The sequence below is a fragment of the Mesoplodon densirostris genome, chromosome 7 (genome assembly GCF_025265405.1).
Source record: "Mesoplodon densirostris isolate mMesDen1 chromosome 7, mMesDen1 primary haplotype, whole genome shotgun sequence".
Taxonomy (NCBI): Eukaryota; Metazoa; Chordata; class Mammalia; order Artiodactyla; family Ziphiidae; genus Mesoplodon; species Mesoplodon densirostris.
Window position 1 is genome coordinate 4,130,844 of NC_082667.1, and position 19,935 is coordinate 4,150,778.

A 19,935-nucleotide genomic window follows, 5' to 3' on the forward strand; every position below is an offset into this window, starting at 1 on the left:
TACTACCCAAAGCAATCTACAGATTCAATGCAATCCCAATCAAACTACCAATGGCATTTTTCACAGAACTAGAACAAAAAATTGCACAATTTGTATGGAAACACAAAAGACCCTGAATAGCCAAAGCAATCTTGAGAAAGAAAAACGTAGCTGGAGGAATCAGGCTCACGGACTTCAGACTATACTACAAAGCTACAGTAATCAGTACAGTATGGTACTGGCACAAAAACAGAAATATAGATCAATGGAATAGGACAGAAAGCCCAGAGATAACCCCACACACATATGGTCACCTTACCTTTGATAAAGGAGGCAAGAGTATACAATGGAGAAAAGACAGCCTCTTCAATAAGTGGTGCTGGGAAAACTGCACAGCTACGTGTAAAAGAATGAAATTAGAACACTTCCTAACACCGTACACAAAAATAAACTCAAAATGGACTAAAGACCTAAATGTAAGGCCAGACACTATGAAACTCTTAGAGGAAAACAGGCAGAACACTCTGACATAAATCACAACAAGATCCTTTTTGACCCACTTCCTAGAGAAATGGAAATAAAACCAAAAATAAACAAATGGGACCTAATGAAACTTAAAAGCTTTTGCACAGTAAAGGAAACCATAAAAAAGACAAAAAGACAGCCCTCAGAATGGGAGAAAATATTTGCAAACAAAGCAACTGACAAAGGATTAACCTTCAAAATATACAAGCAGCTCATGCAGCTCAATATCAAAAAAACAAACAAACAATCCAATCCAAAAATGGGCAGAAGACCTAAATAGACATTTCTCCAAAGAAGATATACAGTTCACCAACAAACACATGAAAGGATGCTCAACATCACTAATCATTAGAGAATTGCAAATCAAAACTACCTCACACCAGTCAGAATGGCCATCATCAAAAAATTTACAAACAATAAATGCTGGAGAGGGTGTGGAGAAAAGGGAAACCTCTTGCATTGTTCGTGGGAATGTAAATTGATACAGTCACTATGGAGAACAATATGGAGGTTCCTTAAAAAACTAAAAATAGAACTACCATATGACCCAGCAATCCCACTACTGGCATATACCCCGAGAAAACCATAATTCAAAAAGAGTCACGTACCACAATGTTCATTACAGAACTATTTACAATAACCAGGACATGGAAGCGACCCAAGTGCCCATTGACAGTTGAATGGGTAAGAAAGATATGGCACATATATACAATGGAATGTTACTCAGCCATAAAAAGAAACAAAATTGAGTTATTTGTAGTGAGGTGGATGGACCTAGAGTCTGTCATACAGAGTGAAGTAAGTCAGAAAGAGAAAAACAAATACCATATGCTAACACATATATATGGAATCTGAAAAAAAAAAAAAAGGTTCTAAGGAACCTAAGGGCAGGACAGGAATAAAGACACAGATGTAGAGAATGGACTTGAGGACACGGGGAGGGGGAAGGGTAAGCTGGGACAAAATGAGAGAGTAACATTGACATATATACACTACCAAATGTAAAATGGATAGTTAGTGGGAAGCAGCTGCATAGCACAGGGAGATCAGCTTGGTGCTTTGTGACCACCTAGAGGGGTGGGATGGGGAGGGTGTGAGGTAGACGCAAGAGGGAGGAGATATAGGGATGTATGTATATGTATAGCTGATTCACTTTGTTATACAGCAGAAACTAACACAACACTGTAAAGCAATTATACTCCAATAAAGATGTTTAAAAAAAAAAGACCCAATCAACTGCTGGAAAAGCTTCTTAAGCTCTAGAGCTAAATTATCAATGAAATTGTGGGTCACTGTGATCTTGTGATTTGTAATAAGAAATAAATCCTCAGTCTTTGTTCCCCGGTCCTGGCACAGAGTTCCTAAAACTCTAGGAATTTCCTAAGTGGGGAGAGCAATAACGGTGTCTCTTGTTAGGTGACTTTTTGGAAAGAACCTCCTTTCCAAAGGATGGGGGCTGGTTGCCAGGGGAACCAACCACGTAGTTAGAGGGTTGGAACTTCTGGTCCCTCCCCGGATGTCTGGGCAGGTGAGAAGGGCTGCAGGATGAATCAACCGCCAGTGGCCAGTGATCTAATCAATCGTGCCTGTGTAATGACTCTTCTATAAAGACTCAAAAGGACAGGGTCTGGAGAGCTTCTGGATTGGTGAACACGTGCCGATTTGGGGAGAATGGTGCTCAGAAAGCATGGGAGCTCCACGCCCTTCCCTCACACCTTGCCCTGTGCATCTCTTCCATCTGGCTGTTCCTGAGTTATTTCCTTTTATAATAAACCAGTGATCTAGTAAGTAACATGCTTCTCTGAGTTCTGTGTGTTGCTCTAGCAAATTAATAGAACCCAAAGTCCTTAGAACCTCTGAACTGTAGCCAGTGGGTCAGAGCACAGGTGACAACTTGGGCTTGCAAATGACGGCTGGTCGGGGGTGGGTGGCCTTGTAGAGCCCTTAACCTTGGGGTCTGATGCTACCTCCAGATGGGTAGTGTCCAAACTGAGTTAAGTTGTAGGACATCCAGCTGGTGTCGGAGAAGTGCTGAGTGGCATGGGGAAAACAACCCATACGTGTTGGAATTGGGTGCAGAATCCTTATCACTTATTGGGACAATTCAGTCTTTTTGGGGGGCCATAATCAATGTCTTTACATTTGCTATTTATTTCAAAGTCATGGAGTTTTTAAAAAGATATGTGTGGTGTAGTATTTAATTGGACTTGGAAAGGTTCTTTCTTCTCTCCTTCATGAGCACGGCCGTTCCATTTCCATATGAGCAAAAATATATGATTGAATATTCACATCAGCCAATGAGAATTCCCTGACTGCCAGACTCTGAGTTAAGTACTCTATGACAATCCAGTGATGTAAACACGATTGTTATCTGTTTGACAGATGGGGAAGCTTAATAAGTCTTGCAAAGGACAGGTAGAAGGTCTGGGATCTGGCCCGGAGAGGGAGAGTGAATTACCAGATCCAGGGGACAGGGATGTCCTTTCAAACATGAGATTTCAGAGCTGTAGTCAGGCAAGTGAGAGAGAGTAAATCTCTCGGTGACTGAGCCCAAGATCACAGCTCCCAGGAGAGGCCTCTGCCACCAGCCTCCCTCCAGCCTCCCCTGCCTCCAACGGAGGCCATTTGTTCCTCCAGTTATAAAGGACACTCTGAAGTCAAGCCTGTAGAGTAGCAGTATTGTTTTGACAAAAGGCCATGGGGCTGGCCTGGCGGGACTGGGAAAAGTCAGCGTGAATGACTGTTCTCTCTCCCGAGCGGCCTCAGCTCAGGTCTAAGACAAAGTGAGACAGAAACCTCCAAAGGACCAGCACAGGCCTGTCTGCAGCTGCGGCCCTCAAAGTCAGGGAGACAGGCTCTCTGCCACCCGGTCAGGATCCAACCTTTGCTTCCTGATCATCAAAGCGTTTTAAGGCCCCTCGCACCCTCGCAACTCCAGGGGGAACCAACCCTACAGCCAGAACTCACCAACACGTGCCGGCAGCCAAAGCCTCACCCAGAGGGGTGGTGCCCGTTGAGAGCAAGATGCCTCTACCACCAACCAGGTCAAGTTAGAATGAGGCCCGCTGAGCATATTTGGTTGCTTTCAGGGGAAGTCACATAATCTTGTGAAACAGCATTCACACCGGCTCCGTTATTGTAGCTTTCTATTCTAGGTACCCCCAAAGCCTCCTTATCACCAGACCCAAAGCATTCACTATTTAAGGACGCGGTGGTTCTCACTGAGGAAAATAGCAAAACTAATACCAACTTCTATGTTAAACATTCACGACGGACTCAGGGGTCCCTAAGTCAACCTGCTGGCTACTTTTTCTGCTCCTAATATGTTGTAGAGACTTTGGCTGATTCTTGGTTAATCTACACAGCGACAGTTCCTGCGGGCTAGAGGTCTGACCCCCACTGTTCATAGAAGAAATACTCCCTGGCCCACCGTGCACAGAGAGGTTAAGGAGTTGTCTGGGGAGCATCAGCAAACCCGCTGAGAAGTTGAGGGGGCCGCCCCGCTGTCCCCAGGCCGCCAAGGTCAACTCTCCGTGCAGTGCCATGACTTCTGCCACTGGGGCAGCCAGCTGGCCGTGCGGCCGACCTTTTGCTCTCCCCAGAAAACTTCCCTTAGAAAGACTCTCAGGCCTTGCCAAGGAGAGAAGCTCTGGAAACCAGTGTTTTGGTCACAGATTTCAGTGCGCTGGGGGCCCCGGGGATCAGCCAGGCCAATCTCCCCCTTTGACAGATTGAGAAACCGAGGCCCGAGAAGCCAAGGTCAAGCGCCAGGGAGACTCCTAGGAGTCCTCCGCCCGTGAAACGGTTATCTGCCCATCTTCCCAGGGGAGGAACTGACCAGAGCAGGAAATGCCTTAACCCCCGAGGTCATTACCGAGAAGGCCAGCCCCTCCCTGGGGCAGATGTGGGAAGGGCGTTGGCTCCCCACACTCGACCAGAAGGGCATTGGCCTCGGCCCTTTTCTAAGAACAGGTGACGGTAGAAGGACCTTCCCGCCCGCCCGCCCGCCCGCCCCGGAGAAGGGGATAGTTACGTCCTCATCCCGCTCCAGCTCCAGGCCCGCCTCCATCAGGTTGCCCTCGTATTCATCCCGGCGGAAGCGCTTGTCATCCTCGTGGTAGTCCAGCGGGGGCTCGGGCTCGCCCGCACCCACGGGGCCTGCCTTCCCGGGCAGGGGCTGGTCCTGCCGGGCACTGCGGGCGGCCAGGCCGGCGTCGCTGTGCTGGACCCGCCTGGCCAGGGTCCTGCTGCCCGAGGCCCTCTTGTGATGGTACACCAGGACGTGGTCCACCTTGCGCTTGCCGTCCCTGAAGTACAGGCCATACTTGCACTCAGCATCGGGGTCCACGGACAAGGAATTCAGCAGCTGCGGGGGGAGAAGACGAAAGTCACTCTCCGTCAAGGGCTCAGGGACGGGCCTTCGGAGGGGAGCGCGTTTCCAAGACAACTGGCCACCCGCTTGCCCTCCCCAATGCTTTCCACTCGTACCCTCTGATCACTAGGGGCCCGGACGGCTGAGAACACTGCAGAAGGCCCTGCCTTCAAGGAGCTGACATTCAAGAGACGTCGCTGCTCCCGGCACTTGAAGATGCCAGGCTGGATGCTCACACGCGAAGGCCTCCCGCCTCTCCCTAGTGAGCTCAGGTTGCCTGGGAGGGACCAGGCGGCTGGAATGGGATGTGAAATCTGCACGGCCAACCCCCCGGGGGGTGCTCTTCGCACAGGCCCACAGGGTCCCAGGCAGAGCAGAGCTGAGCTCAGGTTCTGCACATCGCGACCTCTGACGGCCAGCAGGCGTGGCAATGTCGTGTCAAGGTGGCTGCGGGACCGTACTGGCCCTCGCCTGGCCCGGCTCTGCCACTGATTAGCTGTGTGGTCGGGGCCAGGCAACCACTGTGTTAGTCTGACTCTCCCAAGTCAACTCCCAGGCCGCAGTTTGCCTGGGGCGTGGTCTCAGGGGCCAGAGCGAGGTGGGGGAGGGAGGGCGGGGGCCGGTAGTGGCGAGATTCAGGGTGGGTCGCTGCACATACAGTCCTGCCTCGGTGTCCTTATCTGCCTGAAGGACTCCAGGGGGCCAAGGAGGCGAGGCGGGAGCCCGCCTGGGGTGGAGGATTCAAAGTCCAGGTGCCACGGTGCGTGGCTTCTGCTAAAGCCATACCCGCATCTCTAGCATCCCCGTGGGATTCGGCTGGTTATTGAGGGTATTAGGTTCTGCTGCAAGCTGGTCTTCAGGAATAAGAGAAAATAAATAAAATCATGCTGGGAAGAGGCCATACGAGCAACTCTGCACCATTCAGAGTCTTCGGAGCTGCACCAGGGCTAAGGAGCCAGGCCCACACCCAGGCGGGCAGCTGATGCTGGGAGAGCTGGGGGCCTGGGTGGGAGGAGGGAGGCCCAGCCCCACCCCCCCCGGCCCAGGACAGAGACCATGGACCACCCCAGCGTCTTTGGTGGGTCATGTTGCAGGAGAGGCGGGAAAGAGTTGTTTATCACAATTTGTCAGGGGAAACTGAGGCCCGGTGGGGTGAGGGGCGCCCGAGGTGACAGTGCAGGCGGGCTGAGCCCAGCCTGGAATCCTGTCTGCACACCCAGGGCGCCCCTCCTCAACAGTGACAGGGACTTGGGGTGACACTATTTCTCAGCATGGGGCACATCCTTTCATGGAGTCCCCGCGTGAGGGCCACTATAATTAGGGCTACTTGACCCGGAGGAAGTTGGGGCTCATGCGGGCGAAGCGATCTGGCCCTTGCTCCCCGGCGGACCCCCAGTGGCCTGCTCCACTGGACACTGTTAGAATGGGTGTAGCCGCTCAGCTGAGCTGCACTTCCACCCTCACTGCTCCTGGAACCACAGGTCAGGTGAGGGTGGAGTGGAGCTTTGGGCAGTGAGAGGCCTCAGGTAAGTCCAGGCTTGGTCCCTCTCCAGCTACGAGTCCTGGGGGAATACTCTACCCTCTCTGGGCCTCAGTTTCCGCCTCTGTAAAGTGGGTGGATAATAGAAGCCGCCCCCACTGGCAGCCAGGAGGACTGAGTAAAAGAACGTCTAGGCTGGGTGGACTCTCCCTCTAACTCCTGGGACAGGCATCCCGGGCCCATCTCGCCTCCCCGCCCTCCATCCCGGTGTGAAGGCAGGTGCTCCTTCTCCTGGATTATATCAGGAAGGGCAGGGAAATGCAGCGTCACGGGGAGCTGGCCGCTAAAGGTGGTTCCTCTCCTCACAGGGGAGTGGGCAGAAAAGCCAGACCCGAAGGCTGCCTGGGGGGAACGTGGAAGATGCTGGCTAGCGCTGGGGAATAACGCTGCTGCTGACGGGCAGGGCAAGAGCATGGGAGGCGGTCAGAGCCAGGTGGACACGTGGGCTCTGGGCGGGCAGGGCACACCGCCTGCCGTCAGCATCCTGGGCACTCCAGACTCTCAGCATCTCTACAAGGGGTTCATCCCTATTTTCCAGACGGGGAATGCGGATCTTCTGAGCTGAGCCAGGGGCCGTGTGCCGCTCTCGAGGGCTGGAGTGGTCATCCTTGTCTCCTGCCTGCAACACCTCTCACCAGCTTCCTCTCCCACCCCGCACCCCGGCATACACCGGAGCCAGGACATCTCATCCCCTCCTCCCTGCCTTTGCACGTGCTGTGCTCCCCACCTGCACGCCTTCCCTTCCTCCTCTGTCCTTCGTAGTTCTCCCCAGCTTCCCCAGCACTGACAAACCCCCTGTCCTCTGTGATCTGAGGTCCCTGACCTCTCCGGATCTCATGTCCTGGGACTGCCTCGGAGCCGGCCATACATAAGCTCCTAACTCACGGGGGCCCCTCAGCAGGCTGGCAGGACACCGGGGGCTGGGCCAGGAACTGTCCCTAATGCAATTCCCTCCACAACCTGCTGCACACACAGCGGGCTCAGCACCTGGTCTGGGTCCCAGAAATGCTTCTGCTTGGCTGGAATAATGGCTGGTACTGAGCAAAGTGGACCAATGAGTCCTTAGTGAATGGGAAGGAAATTCAGAGTGACCCCCATCAAGTCAGAGAGCAGGGAAATTAACGTAAGGAGAGAATTCCCCACCAACACAAGACAAGAAAATGTTACCAGGTTCAAAACTGAATGCCCATCCATCCACTGGGGCCTGATCGAGGACCCTCAGAGTCTGACAGTCTGCGGAGCACATAAACATCCCCTAAACATCTCGTGCCATTGGGGGGAGTGGTAGCATGGAGGCCAGACAAGAATGGGTGTCCTTTGCTTCCATCTGAAGACCAGCTCTGCCACTTCTAGCTGTGTTACCCTTAGGCACGTAGCGTAATACCTTTGTCCCTCTGATCTTCTCTTTGTAAAATGAGGGCCAGAGGGAATAAACAGACCTCCCTCAACTAATATGACTTCCCTCGAAGGGTTGTTCGAAGGATTAAACATGTTAATATATGTAGAGGGTTTACAACAGGGCCTGGGATACGGTGAACCCTCAACAGAAATTTGCTCTAATTGGGAACTGAGACATGGCACAAGTAAAGGACTGGGGGAGGACAGGAAAAAATAATCTCATGGTCGAAGCGGACCACAGGTTAAAGATGGTGGCAGTGGAAAAGGGAGCCGACTGCCAGGTCCAGCAAGAGGCAGAACCAAGCACGGCTGTGAGGGTCCCAGATCCTGCCCCAAGGCCTGGCCCTGTCACTAATCTGTTGTGTGATCCTGGGCAAGTTGCTTTGTCTGTTTGCATCTTGGTTGTAAAAATTGGGGATGATCCTACCTGAATAAGTGTAAGGGGCGTGCAATCTTCAAACAGAAAGTATGGGCTCTCTTCCTAGTACATTCAGCACAGGCTGGTAGGCCCGCAGGGTTTGGAGAGCAATTCTGGGCTGGGCTTAGAGGGAGCTGGGGAGGTAGATGCACAGCGAGGATCACAGAGGCTGTCAGGGTGGCCATGTGACTTTTTGGGGTCCTTCCATGGAGCCAGAGTGGTTGCTTTTCTTGTGCAGAACAGGACAAGAAGGCAAAGATCTAACTTGCAGTGGGAGCGATATGGGTTAGACTGAATGCCTAACTTCCCAATTCAAAGGCTTGGGAAAGCTTCAGAATGTCCTTTCTGTATCCTTAGGAAAGGGACAGTGACCTCTTGGTGCACTTTTGCTAAGGGCGAGGGATTTCTCATTCATCTTTTTAATGCTCGGCACCGAACGCACGGTTCTGGAATGAACGCATGCATGGGGGAATGAATGACAGAGGTGTGGGGTTTGCACGCTGCTACTGGCAGGGGCAACCAGATCAAGGACACCGAAGCTGAGACCCAGCCAGATCAGAGCTTAAACACCACACCCCCCAGCTCCGAGCCTCAGTTTTTCCATCTGCGAGATGGGGGCAAAAACATCTCCTCTACTTAGGTCGCAGGATTCTTGTGAGGACCAAGTGTGATGGGAGAACTGAACGTATTTTGAAGATGAACCCCTGAGCTGTCCCAAGGAAGGTAGAAAGATGGCTGTCTGAGGTTACGTGGGAAGAGGTCAGGGGCCAAAAGTCCCCTTCACAGCAGGTGTGCCCTGACCCAAATACTACAAACAGCGAGAGGGCAGTCTACCTGTCTCTGCAAACTTCCTCCCCAGACTCTTAGAAAAGGGCAGAAGAGGAGAACGGAGCCCTGTATCCACACCTTGGTCGCTGGGCTGTGACCCAGTGCATTCTTTCTTTATATTTATTTATTCTTTATTGACGTATAGTTGATTTACAATGTTGTGTTAATTTCTGCTGTACAACAAAGTGATTCAGATATATATATATATATATATATATGTGTGTGTGTCTATACATTCTTTTTAAAAATATTCTTTTCCATTATGGTTTATCATAGGATATTGAATATAGTTCCCCGTGCTATACGGTAGGACCTTGTTGTTTTTCCATCCTATATGTAATAGCTTACATCTGCTAACCCCAGCCTCCCACTCCATCCCTCCCCAAACCCCTCCCCCTTGGCAGCCACAAGTCTGTTCTCAATATCCAGGATCCAGTGCAGTCTTTAATTTGGCTTCTTACCTGGAGTTTGGAGCTCCAGGAACTGAATTCACACATTTGGGTGAAATAGCCCAAGTCAGGGCGAGTCTCAATGATCATTCTAAGGGAATCTACTGTATTCACTTTTTCCATTTCATGGGGAAAATGAAATCGGTGACCTGCAAAATTTCTTTCCATTTCGGGACTCGTTGAATTTCAACTCCGAAGGGAACATCACTCTTAAACACTTTTATTCCAAAAAAATTTAGATTAAATCACTCACACTGCATATCAATTTATGATTACTGGGCGAATTCCGTGATCTATAAACAGATCATCTCCAACAGCAGATAAAGAGGATGCTCTTATCTTGAAGGCAGGCAGATGCCAGCATCGGGTGCCTGTCCCTGGGGTGTCTGGGCTTGTTGGGACACAGATCCCGGGCCACTGACAGCCGTCAGTTTGAAGGAAGAAAGTAGAAACACTCAAAGATTAACATAAAGAAAACTTAAAGAAATAAACTGCACCCAATCTGGACTCTAGCTTTTGAGTCATCTCTTACACATCTTTTTACAGAAACAACGAAATGACTTTTACCCTTGAACTTGGGAATGACAGAGGGAGGAGAGGCACAGAGAGAGGGGCTGGAAACCACAGCCTGCCTGGGAGGGGCGTATTCTGATGGCCGATTTAAATGATGTTGACACCCCAAGTATGCGACGCATATCTGGGAACTGGCTAGGAACTTTCTGAAATGCAGTCCCCGCCCTCTGGCCTTTGCCTGCACAGAGCCACCTTCGCTGGGTGACTCAAAGTAATGACTGAGCAACAACTATTGGCTTGAGCTGTGCTGGGGATGCCCTTGGAGGCTCTCCCCGGCACACTGCCTGCCCTGCACAGATAGGCCCCCAGCTCCTAGAGCCACTGCTTCCAGCTTGTCTGTGGCCATTTCTCTGGTGGGACGCTGCTCAGCCCTCCTTCCTGCAGCCACGTGCTCCTGATTCACAGCCCTCCAAGCCCGTCATACCTGAAGCCTCCCCACCGTAAGAGCTGTGTGCAGAATAAGTCACTAGTCTCCTCTGGGCTTGTCTGCTTGCTTCTGGGCTGTGAGAAGCTTGAAAGAAGAGCCGAGCTGCCTCCTTGCAGACTTTGTGGCCCTCACCAGAGTTTGGGGGAGCCGAGAATTTCTGGATTGGGATAGACAACGGGTCCCTGAACTAAAATTCCAGAGCCCAGGGGCCATTTATTAAGGGCTCCATTTTTTTTTTTTTTTTTTTTTTTTTGCGGTACGCGGGCCTCTCACTGTTGTGGCCTCTCCCGTAGTGGAGCGCAGGCTCCGGACGTGCAGGCTCAGCGGCCATGGCTCACGGGCCCAGCCGCTCCGCGGCATGTGGGATCTTCCCGGACTGGGGCACGAACACGTGTCCCCTGCACCAGCAGGCGGACTCTCAACCACTGCGCCACCAGGGAAGCCCTCCATTTTTAATTTCACAGCCCGTTCATTCTCAAGTTCAATCTGGTCTACCTTGGAATGTCTGTTTCTCTCCATTTCCTTAGCTGCCACCTCTACCTCATGCCTCCTAACCGGTGTCCCGCTCATTCCCACCTCTGGGTTTTCAAATATGTGATTTCCTAGTGTGAAAGGCCCCACCCCACCCCATTATGGGTATAACTGGCCCCTTCTCCTCCAGAATGCTCATCCCTCCAACAGGCTGTCCGTGGTCACCTGCCTCCGTGTCTTCGCCCTTCCTAGCTCTCCTCCCAGCTGGTGGGTGACATGGGACAGTCATCTGCACCCTCCTGGCCTCAGTTTCTTCACCTGTGGTAACAACACCTACCCCATACGGTTACTGAGAGAGTGAAATGAGTTAACACAACGGCTGGCCCATAGCTCTGGAAGCGTCCCTTGTCGCTGTCTTGGGTAACTTCCACCACTGCTCCTTAAGCTCCAGCTGGGAGGGGTTCCCCGGCTCGTTCACTCTGGTGGTGTCCGGGATACCACAGGGCCTGGCACGCAGCAGGCACACAGTGTGCGCTGAAATGATGACCCTAAACTTTCAAGGTCACCACCAGCACTGGTCCCAAACACTGCCAGCATTTCTGCGCAAGCCCAGCTGTAGAGGACACCCCCATAGCCCACAGGAGCCCAATCATGACCTCAGGGGGTGCAAGGCCGGAGGGTCTCTGCCTTTCCCGGACCGCACCCCACAGGCACCTCCCTGGATGCCCGGCCGGACTCCGGCCGAGGCTAGAGAGGCAGTCTAGGGCAATCTTGGGCTTGGTCAGAGGGAAACACGGGGCTGGGGCCTCCGCATCTCCTGGGGAGGGGCTTTGGCAGTGGCTGTGTGGGCACCGGGGAGAAAGGGGAGTCTGTTCTCTGGCCCCGGAACGAGCGGCAGCGGGGCTCCCCGGCTGAGGGCGCTGGTCTCAGCCCTTCCCCCTTCAGGCAAACTTTGTTCCGGCGTTAAGCCAAAACCCACATGGGCGAATTCTGACCTCCGGGGATCCTTGCGACCGCTGGGTCCCGCCCCAGAGAGAGTGGTAGGGGGACCGGGGACCCCAAACAGGGGACCCAACCACGTGGTCGGCCAGGCGCTGGCCCACGCGGCCCGGCTACCACCCAGGCCAGGCGCGAGCGCCGGGCTGGGGACTGGGACTAGCGCGGAAAGTCAGTCTCGAGCTACCGGCGCCCGCCTGCTGCCCGGGGTGTGCGGAACTCCCGTGCCGTACCCCGCGCCGCCTCCCGCGCCGCCCCGGGGACTCCGCGCCCCGTACAGGTCGGTCCCCGGAGGGTGGCGGCGCGGTGGGGCCTGGAGGCTGCCACCCTCCCGGGGCGAGGCGGCTATCCCCCACGGGGCCCCAGCGGCCCGCTCGGGCGAAGCGGCTGCGGGCTGGGACGCGGGGCCGGGGCGGGCGCGCGGGTGGTCGCCCCCCACGCGCCCCGAGCCCCGCGGACCTGGCGCCTCTCCCCCCGCACCAGTCGCGCCCGTCCGGGGCGCGGCGCAGGTGCGCGGCCCTCCCGCCCGATCGCGGCCGCCCGCACTCACCGTGCCCTCGGACGGCAGGTAGCCGATGTCCTCGATGGCGCAGATGTTGATGATATGGACGCTGCGGTCCGCGGCCGGGAGCGTCGAGTACTTCTCGTTGACCCTCATCGCGGCCGCCTGTGCTCCAGGACCGCCGGGCGGCGCGCCCTCCCCATCCACGGCCCCGGCGGCCTCTGCAAGCGGACAGGCAGCGTTCGCGGCGCGCTGGCTCGCGGGGGGCCGGGCCTCCTGCTCCGCCCGCCGCCCGCGCCGCCCGGCGCCGGCGCCGGCCCCGGCCCCGGCCCCGCGCGCTGCGGTGCAGGAGCGCCCACCCTGCCGGTCCCGCGGGACCCACACGCCGGCCGGCTTCCTTTGCCTCCAAGAAAGATGATCCACGCTGTGCGCCCGCTTATGGCCGGGGCGGCGGCCACGCGGGTCAGATTTTCCGTAGAAATTTAAACACAGGAAGAAAGTATTCCATTCCTGCGGGCCCCTTCAAGTTTTATTTTTATCTGGGGAAAGCGCCCCTTGGTGGCCCGAGTTTCACGTCAGGGAGGAAAGGTTCAGTCGCCCCTACCTTACAATTCAGTTGGGGGTCACCTTGCAGGGAGACACGCTTCTGAGATTGAAGTCAGGAATGCTCTCCCTGCCCCTTCCCGCCCCACCCGCTGGCTGACTCCGGCCGGCTGTCACTCAGCTCTCACCTCCTCCGGGGAGCCTCCCCTGCTTTCTGCATGCCCGCCCTGTCCAGCTCCCCGGAGCCCCCTAAGGTTGCCCGCAGCCCCCATTTATGGAATGTTTAGTACTCTGTGCCCAGGCACGAGCAGAGTCTGGGACACAGTTCATCTCATTTAACCCCACACCCTGGTCCTCCTTTTGCAGAGGGGGCTGGGGACTTCGGAGGGCAAGGAAGTGTGGGTGGGGGGAGCTCGTGCAGAGTTGCCTGCACTCCATTATGCTCTGCAGCCTCCCTGAGGGACGGACGGTGACTTGGATGGCCTCCTCCCAGGACTAGCAGGGCTCGGGCACACAGCTGGCACTCCTCAGGACATTTTTAATCCTCCATCCCTGCAGGAGGGGGACGCAGGTCTCTGGGGGCAACCATGCTGAGGTTTAGCCCTCGGGGGCCACGCTAGCAGCCCTGCCCAGTGGGAATGAAGTCTCCCGTTTTTCTGCCCTTCTGCATGCCGTTAGTTCCTCAAGGTGTGTGTGCCAAATGCCACCTCCTCCAAGAAGTCATCCTGGACTGCCTCTCGCCCAATCACTGAGGCCCAAGAACCTGCCTGTACCTTGACTATAGCACTTTCTTTAATCCACCTCATTTTACAGTGGATTCATACAGTTGATGCTCAATAATTGCTTGTCAAATGGCCACTGAGGAACATTCAGAGCCTACAGAAATGATTCTAAAGAATGATTATAAAGCTGCCTTCTAAGGCCATGATGTCATCAGCCTGCTGTGGTTTCAAGAATGCATTCTGGGATCAGACAGGATGGGGTGGGGGAGATGGGATGGGGTTGGGTTCCCGCTCTGGCACTTCCCAGCCCTGCGACCTTGGACGAGGCTCCTTAAGCCTCACAGAGACTCCGTCTTCTCCCGTGAGCATCCAGTGTGTGTGAAGCTGCAGCTCAGTGCCGGGCACAGGGGAGGCTGGGCAGTGGCCGCCACTGTTACTACAAACTATCATCTTGTCATTGTCATGATCTTCTTCCCTCCCCCATTTAGACTCAAGTTTATGAATTTCTTGAACTTGGAGAAATGCAAGAAGGTTACTCCATCCTTGGGCTGGCCTTGCCAATGGGAGCTGAGTGGCCCTAAAGGACTCTTTGTCTGCACCTTGGACAGATAGAGTAGGTTTGGAGAAGTGCGCTAGGCTGCCCAAGGCCGGAAACAGTCCTCCACAGCTTCTGCCATGCCAGGGAGATCTTGCCCTTAAAAGTTGAAGTTTTCAGGGCTGGGAAGAATCACACACACACACACACACACACACACACACACACACACACAAGATTATGTAACTTCATTCTCTTATCCGTGTTGGTAAACAACCAAGATTGTGTAACCCTAATGTACGATCTTTCTAAATTTATTTTCAAGTGGCAAAGGGTCTTGCCGATGTCTACGAGATATAATTTGTGAAGAAAAGAGGAAAAATGTAATTCCTCAATTCTGGGTATGTTGGCATTTCCAAACGTTTGGGCGGTGACACTTGACTGCTGACCCCAGGAGGCCTGGGGGTTTTGTGCCTGAGCCCTTCTGGGGGCTGCAGGGTGGGGGACAGTCTTTCAGGCTTGGCAGCTCCCAACCTCCTCCGGAGACAGCGCCCCCTCTGGCTTTGCCCCAAAAGCTGTGTTTCTGCACTTGTTTCTGTGATTCATGCCTTAGCCAGGTTCAAGACATCTGCTTGCCTGTAAAGCATCACTTTCTTTGCCACATACAGTTGATTTCCTTGCTTTGCCCCGCTCCCTGCATCTGCTTCCTCTCGCCCCCTCCCCTAATCTTCTGAGGTGGACGGTGTAGAAATGCTTCATCAAGGGGAGGGGAAATGCAGGGTGGCCTCTGCACAGAGCAGGTGCAAGGATGGGCCAGCTGGGATCAATTCCATCCCCGGGCTACTTATGGCCTGGGCCGGGGGTGGGGGGGCACGGTTCTTGGGTCTTGGGATTCCAGGGACCAACAAGTAGTAAAAACATTCCCACCAAATCAGGAAGGAGGAATGGGATGCTTCTAGTTGAGATATCTCTTAAGTTAGAGGGTCCCTTAAAGGGTCCCTTTTGTTCTGGTGATGATTTCACCTCCTGGGTTCCCTGCCTTACAGTGTCTCACGGGCCATGATGTTGGGATTCCGTCTCTACTCTGAATCGCTAACTGCTTATAAACAGATCCTCTAGATAAACTGTTGCATTAATTTTGCATTTTCTTCTTTTTGACTCAGTGATTCTCACTGTTAAAGATCCAAAGGGGCTGATTTCACCAGAAGGATTAATTCCCCGCTCATGAATTAGTAAAAACCGGTCTCATTAGTTTAAGTGGTATCTTTTATTATGGGAAGTTATGGGCCTCACGGCTCACCCTTTTCTGCCACCGTATTGCCTTTTCGTGTCATTGTGATGTGACCCACCGTTAGGCACTTTCGTCTCTGCTGACATTTTAATAGTCACCAGGCGTACAAGCACAGAGTGACAAGGGGCGCAGGAGAGGAGGCTGAGCATGCTCCCGGGTGAATGCCTCCTTTGTAAGTGGCTCAGGAGGGGGCCCTTTCCAGTGGTGTTTTCTTTGCAACGTCAGTTTCATCTCCTTGGCATGGTGCACGAGAAAGAAAGAACGTCTGGCACTGTTCCTGCTTAGTGGCACCGGTCTGAGCCTCACCAGGAGAGCCAACCAAGCTTTACACAGCGAGCAGACTGAGGCTATAGTGAGCCGGGGCAGGGATTATTCCCACAAGGGTCTCTCTGATATGGCACTCTCCAGCAGGGCTTTCACCTTGGCGCGACATCTGGCGCTGGATTGTAATTTGTCCTGGGGCCATCCTGCACCCCGTGAGACGCTCAGCAGCGTCCCTGATGTCCTCCCAGTAGATGCCAGTGGCACCGTCTCCCTCCCAGTGTGACAACCAAACACATCACCAGACATTGTTAGGTGTCCCCTGGGGGCAAAACCCCTCCCTGTTGAGAACCCTGTTCCCAGGCTGCAAGGAAGACCCGGGAGACTGATCTTACCACCCCCATTTCTCTGATGGGAGTGGAGGCCTGGAGAGGTACTTGGCTTTTTATTAGAGATACACAAGGTGGGAGTTATGATTTGTTTTTACAAAATACACAGATGCCCCCCCAGGGCTGCTCTCAGTTGGTGGAGGGGCTGGCACAGCCCAGGACACACCAGGCTGCTCTGTCCCTCGTTCTGGCCACCCCTGCATGGGGCAGCCTTCTCCCCAGGACAGATCTCTGCACTCAGAGGTGCTAAATAAATGCCGTTGACTCACGGGCAGCCTGGGTGGGGAGAGGAGTGCAGAAGAAGTGATCGGCTCATGACTCAGGGCAATTATGAGCGCCAATGGCCACCCATCCCCCGCTGGCTCGGCGCCCCCTTCGAGTATCTGGTGGGCAGCCCCTGTAGGAAAAAAACGAACACCCCACAGGTATATGACCTAACATGCTAAAAGCGACTCAGGGTGTAATTATCCCCAGGGAAGATGTGTCTGGAGAATTTATAGCTGAGATACGGTGGGTGGGAGACTGGACCCCTGTCATTTCCTTCCTTCGAATGATATCAGAGCTCTGAGCAGAAGCTGGCAAGCTGCAGCTGGATGGGAGATTCCTTGGGCGCGGAAACTGCCAGCCCACAGTTCTGGAATGTAACCAAAGCATGAAGCTCTGTCTGGGGGACTTCCCCCACCCCCACAGAATCCATGGGTGTTGTTTCCATCAGAGGGTTTTCAGATGTTTTATGTGTTTTGTTAACCCAAGGCCCGCCTTCTGAGAATTCCTAGGAACTCTAAAAACATGCCCAGGATAAGTTAGAACCCAGCCCGTCACTTCCTCCTGGAAGCCCTTCTGGCCTGAGTCAGTTGGCATGACTCATCTCTGTTCTGCTGGCTCCATCCAGGCACTCAGGCCCATTTCTGCTCCATCTTCCTCACGTCTCCTCCTACTTTATTTCTCCACTCTTAACCCGCACCCCCGTCCCATCTTTGGCACAATATAGATTTCCCTGCTTATGTTTATTTATTTAACAAGCAGTGGGGCAGCGTTTACTACAAGCCAGCACCGTGCTAAGTTCTCCACAAATAGTAACTCGAATTCTTATAGTGATTACAACCATTTGCAAGTGGATTCACACAGATGTCACCCCCCCACCCCCGGCCAAGGTCCTTTCTTTGGAGGTCTGGGGAGAAGTCCAGACTGAGTCTCCAGTGGCTGCTCCCTCCTCCCCAGCAACCCTACAGCAATCATGATATTCATTCCCATGATGACAGACACTTGGGCACCAGAAATCCTGCCCACCGGGGATGGGATGCAGGATGCAGCCGAGACAGCCTCTGGACCACCCTGCCCAGCAGAGGGTGGAGAGTCTGATCACAGCGTGCTGGCTGCCCGCTTCTCAAAATGAAAGCCCTGCCCGGGGGTCTAACGCTTCGTCTTGGGTCTTGAAAGAATAGCAGAGTTTCAGCCTGCCTTGCTCTGAGTAGTAGCCTCTCAGCACTCCCCAAGAGAACAAAGGATTTCCAAGTCCCACGCACAGATCGCCTTCATCTGGGCTCACACCACACCAGGCAGAGCCTTCCAGATCATGGAGCTGCTGAGAGATAAGAGCCAGGTGCTCCAGGCTGAAGGTGGCGTGAGGCCCCCAGGCTGCAGAGCTGGGATGGAGCTCGCCCCATGCCCTTGAAATGTGTGAACAGGAGCAACCGCTCTCACCCGCACAGCCCAACCGACTGCATCCTCCCCATGCACGCATGCGTGTGTTTTGGAGTGCATCACATGTGCATTATTGCTGTCCTGGGGTCAGTGGCCACACACAACCCTGAATTTCCCTAAAGACCCATCTCGCGGGAGGCTGGACCCTGACGTCACAGCCTAGGTCGGTGACCTGGGTCTCCCTCCAGAGCTCATCCTCTTGGACCACTCAGTGTGACCTCACACAGCTTCCCCAAAGATCAAGCAAAACCAGAAATCCTTGGACAGAGGACCAGGCTTTGGTATCTTTATGGGAAGACCCTGATGCTTTCCTGTGAGACCCCAGGGCTGGAATAAAAGATCTTCTGGGTTTTTGTGAGGCCACGAATGGCCTTTCCCTGGAAACCTTGCTGTTCATGTGGTTGTGCCTTCATGTGTGTATGATTCAGTGCAGAGCTTCTGTTTTGTGTCAGGCCTCTGCTAGGTCCTGGGCCTCCGTCCTGCAGCCAAGCTGCTGGGCTGCAAGCTTCTCTCGGGTGCAAGCTCACTGCATCCTGTGTTCTGGGGCCTCCCTGGCTGGACACCCAGCCCAAAGCAATGACCCAATGTTTTTGGGAGGCGTGAATGAGCTGATGAACCAGAAGCCTCACCAACAAGGCACTGGCTCTCCCTGCCCCGGTGCTGGGGGTCAGAACTACGAACCTCCTCCAGGTTTGGGACCTTGGACCTCATCCTCCAATGGAGCTTTCTGGTGTACTAAAGGAGTGGGTTCTTGGCCCCTACGGAACAGCACTGTCCAATAGGAGCGTGATGTGAACCACTGGTAATTTGCGATGCTGAAATAGCCACATTACAAGAATAAAAAGCGTCAAGGGAAATTGATAACGTATTTTATGTAGCTTATCCTATAAAATGTTATCTTTTCAACACGTGATCAATAAAAAAATTATCGATGAGCTAGTTGACATTCTTTTTACCCTATAACAATTTGAAATCTAATGTGTATTTTATACGTACCCAGCACATCTTAATTCAGACAAGCCCTATTTCAAGGATCAGATCTGCCTGTGGTCAGGGGCGAGATACTGAACAGGTTAGCTACAGAGCCTTTTCTTATTATGTAGGAAAACTATATTGGATGGCTTTCATTTTCTGCTTTACATTTCTCTGTGTCTTCTAAGATTTCTGCAGTGAACACAAATTAGTTTTATCACCAGGAAAAAGGAAACTATTATTAAAAACTCTGACATACCATATAACCTGCAGGGTTACATGGTACCCTTTTTACTGTTTGAGGGAAAATGGCCAGTTTATCGGATTTTTATCTGTACAGCACCAATTTAGAGAAAACCACCTTTGCTTAGGGCCAATTGGAGACACGTTCCTAAAATATTTTGACAAAGTTTAGTCTTTAATTACAAAGCTTATATGATTACACAGCTGGTCACAGAGGCTTTTGAGTGGAGGAGGTGAAAGAGCTCTCTATTTGGAGACCCAGAGGGCAGCCACCTGGTCCACCTGAGGGCATCCTCCAAGGGTCCCTGTGCTAAGTGTTAGGTTCAGCAAACGTGGGCTGTCTGCCCCACCATGGAGCACGGGAGCAGATGCTGCCTGAGATGCCAGCCCAGTGCATGGGGTGGGGCATCTTACCCAGCTGTCTGCCTGCCTGGAGGACTCTTGGCCCCCGGCTCTTCTGATAGCACTGCCTGGGCTGGTTGGGGGGTCATTCATTCACTCACTCATGATTTACCCACTCATTCATTCACTCACACATTCATTCATTCATTCACTCACCCATCATTCATTCACGCATCCATGATTTACTCACTCATTCATTCACTCATTCATTCATTCACTTATTCATTCTCTCACACATTCTTTCATTCATTCACTCACCCATCATTCATTCATTCACCCATGATTTACCCACTCAGTCATTCAGTCATTCATTCATCATTTACTTATTCACTCACACATTCATTCATTCATTCGCTCATCCACTCACTCTCTTGTTACCTCCCCACCACACCCTG

The 19,935-nt window shown here is 53.2% G+C and overlaps 1 protein-coding gene across 4 annotated transcripts in view; it reads right to left on the bottom strand.

Annotated features, from left to right (window-relative positions):
- ANO1 (anoctamin 1) overlaps window positions 1-12,699 on the bottom strand; it is a 91,508-nt gene extending 78,809 nt beyond the window's left edge. For all 4 annotated transcript variants that reach the window (XM_060105517.1, XM_060105515.1, XM_060105514.1 and 1 more), the window contains exons 1-2: window positions 12,527-12,699; window positions 4,538-4,870 (exon numbers count right to left, since the gene is read on the bottom strand). In XM_060105517.1, coding sequence (XP_059961500.1) covers window positions 4,538-4,870; window positions 12,527-12,634 — 441 coding nt within the window. In that variant the 5' untranslated portion in view covers window positions 12,635-12,699. The remainder of the gene's footprint in view (window positions 1-4,537; window positions 4,871-12,526) is intronic.
- Window positions 12,700-19,935: the final 7,236 nt, after the last annotated feature.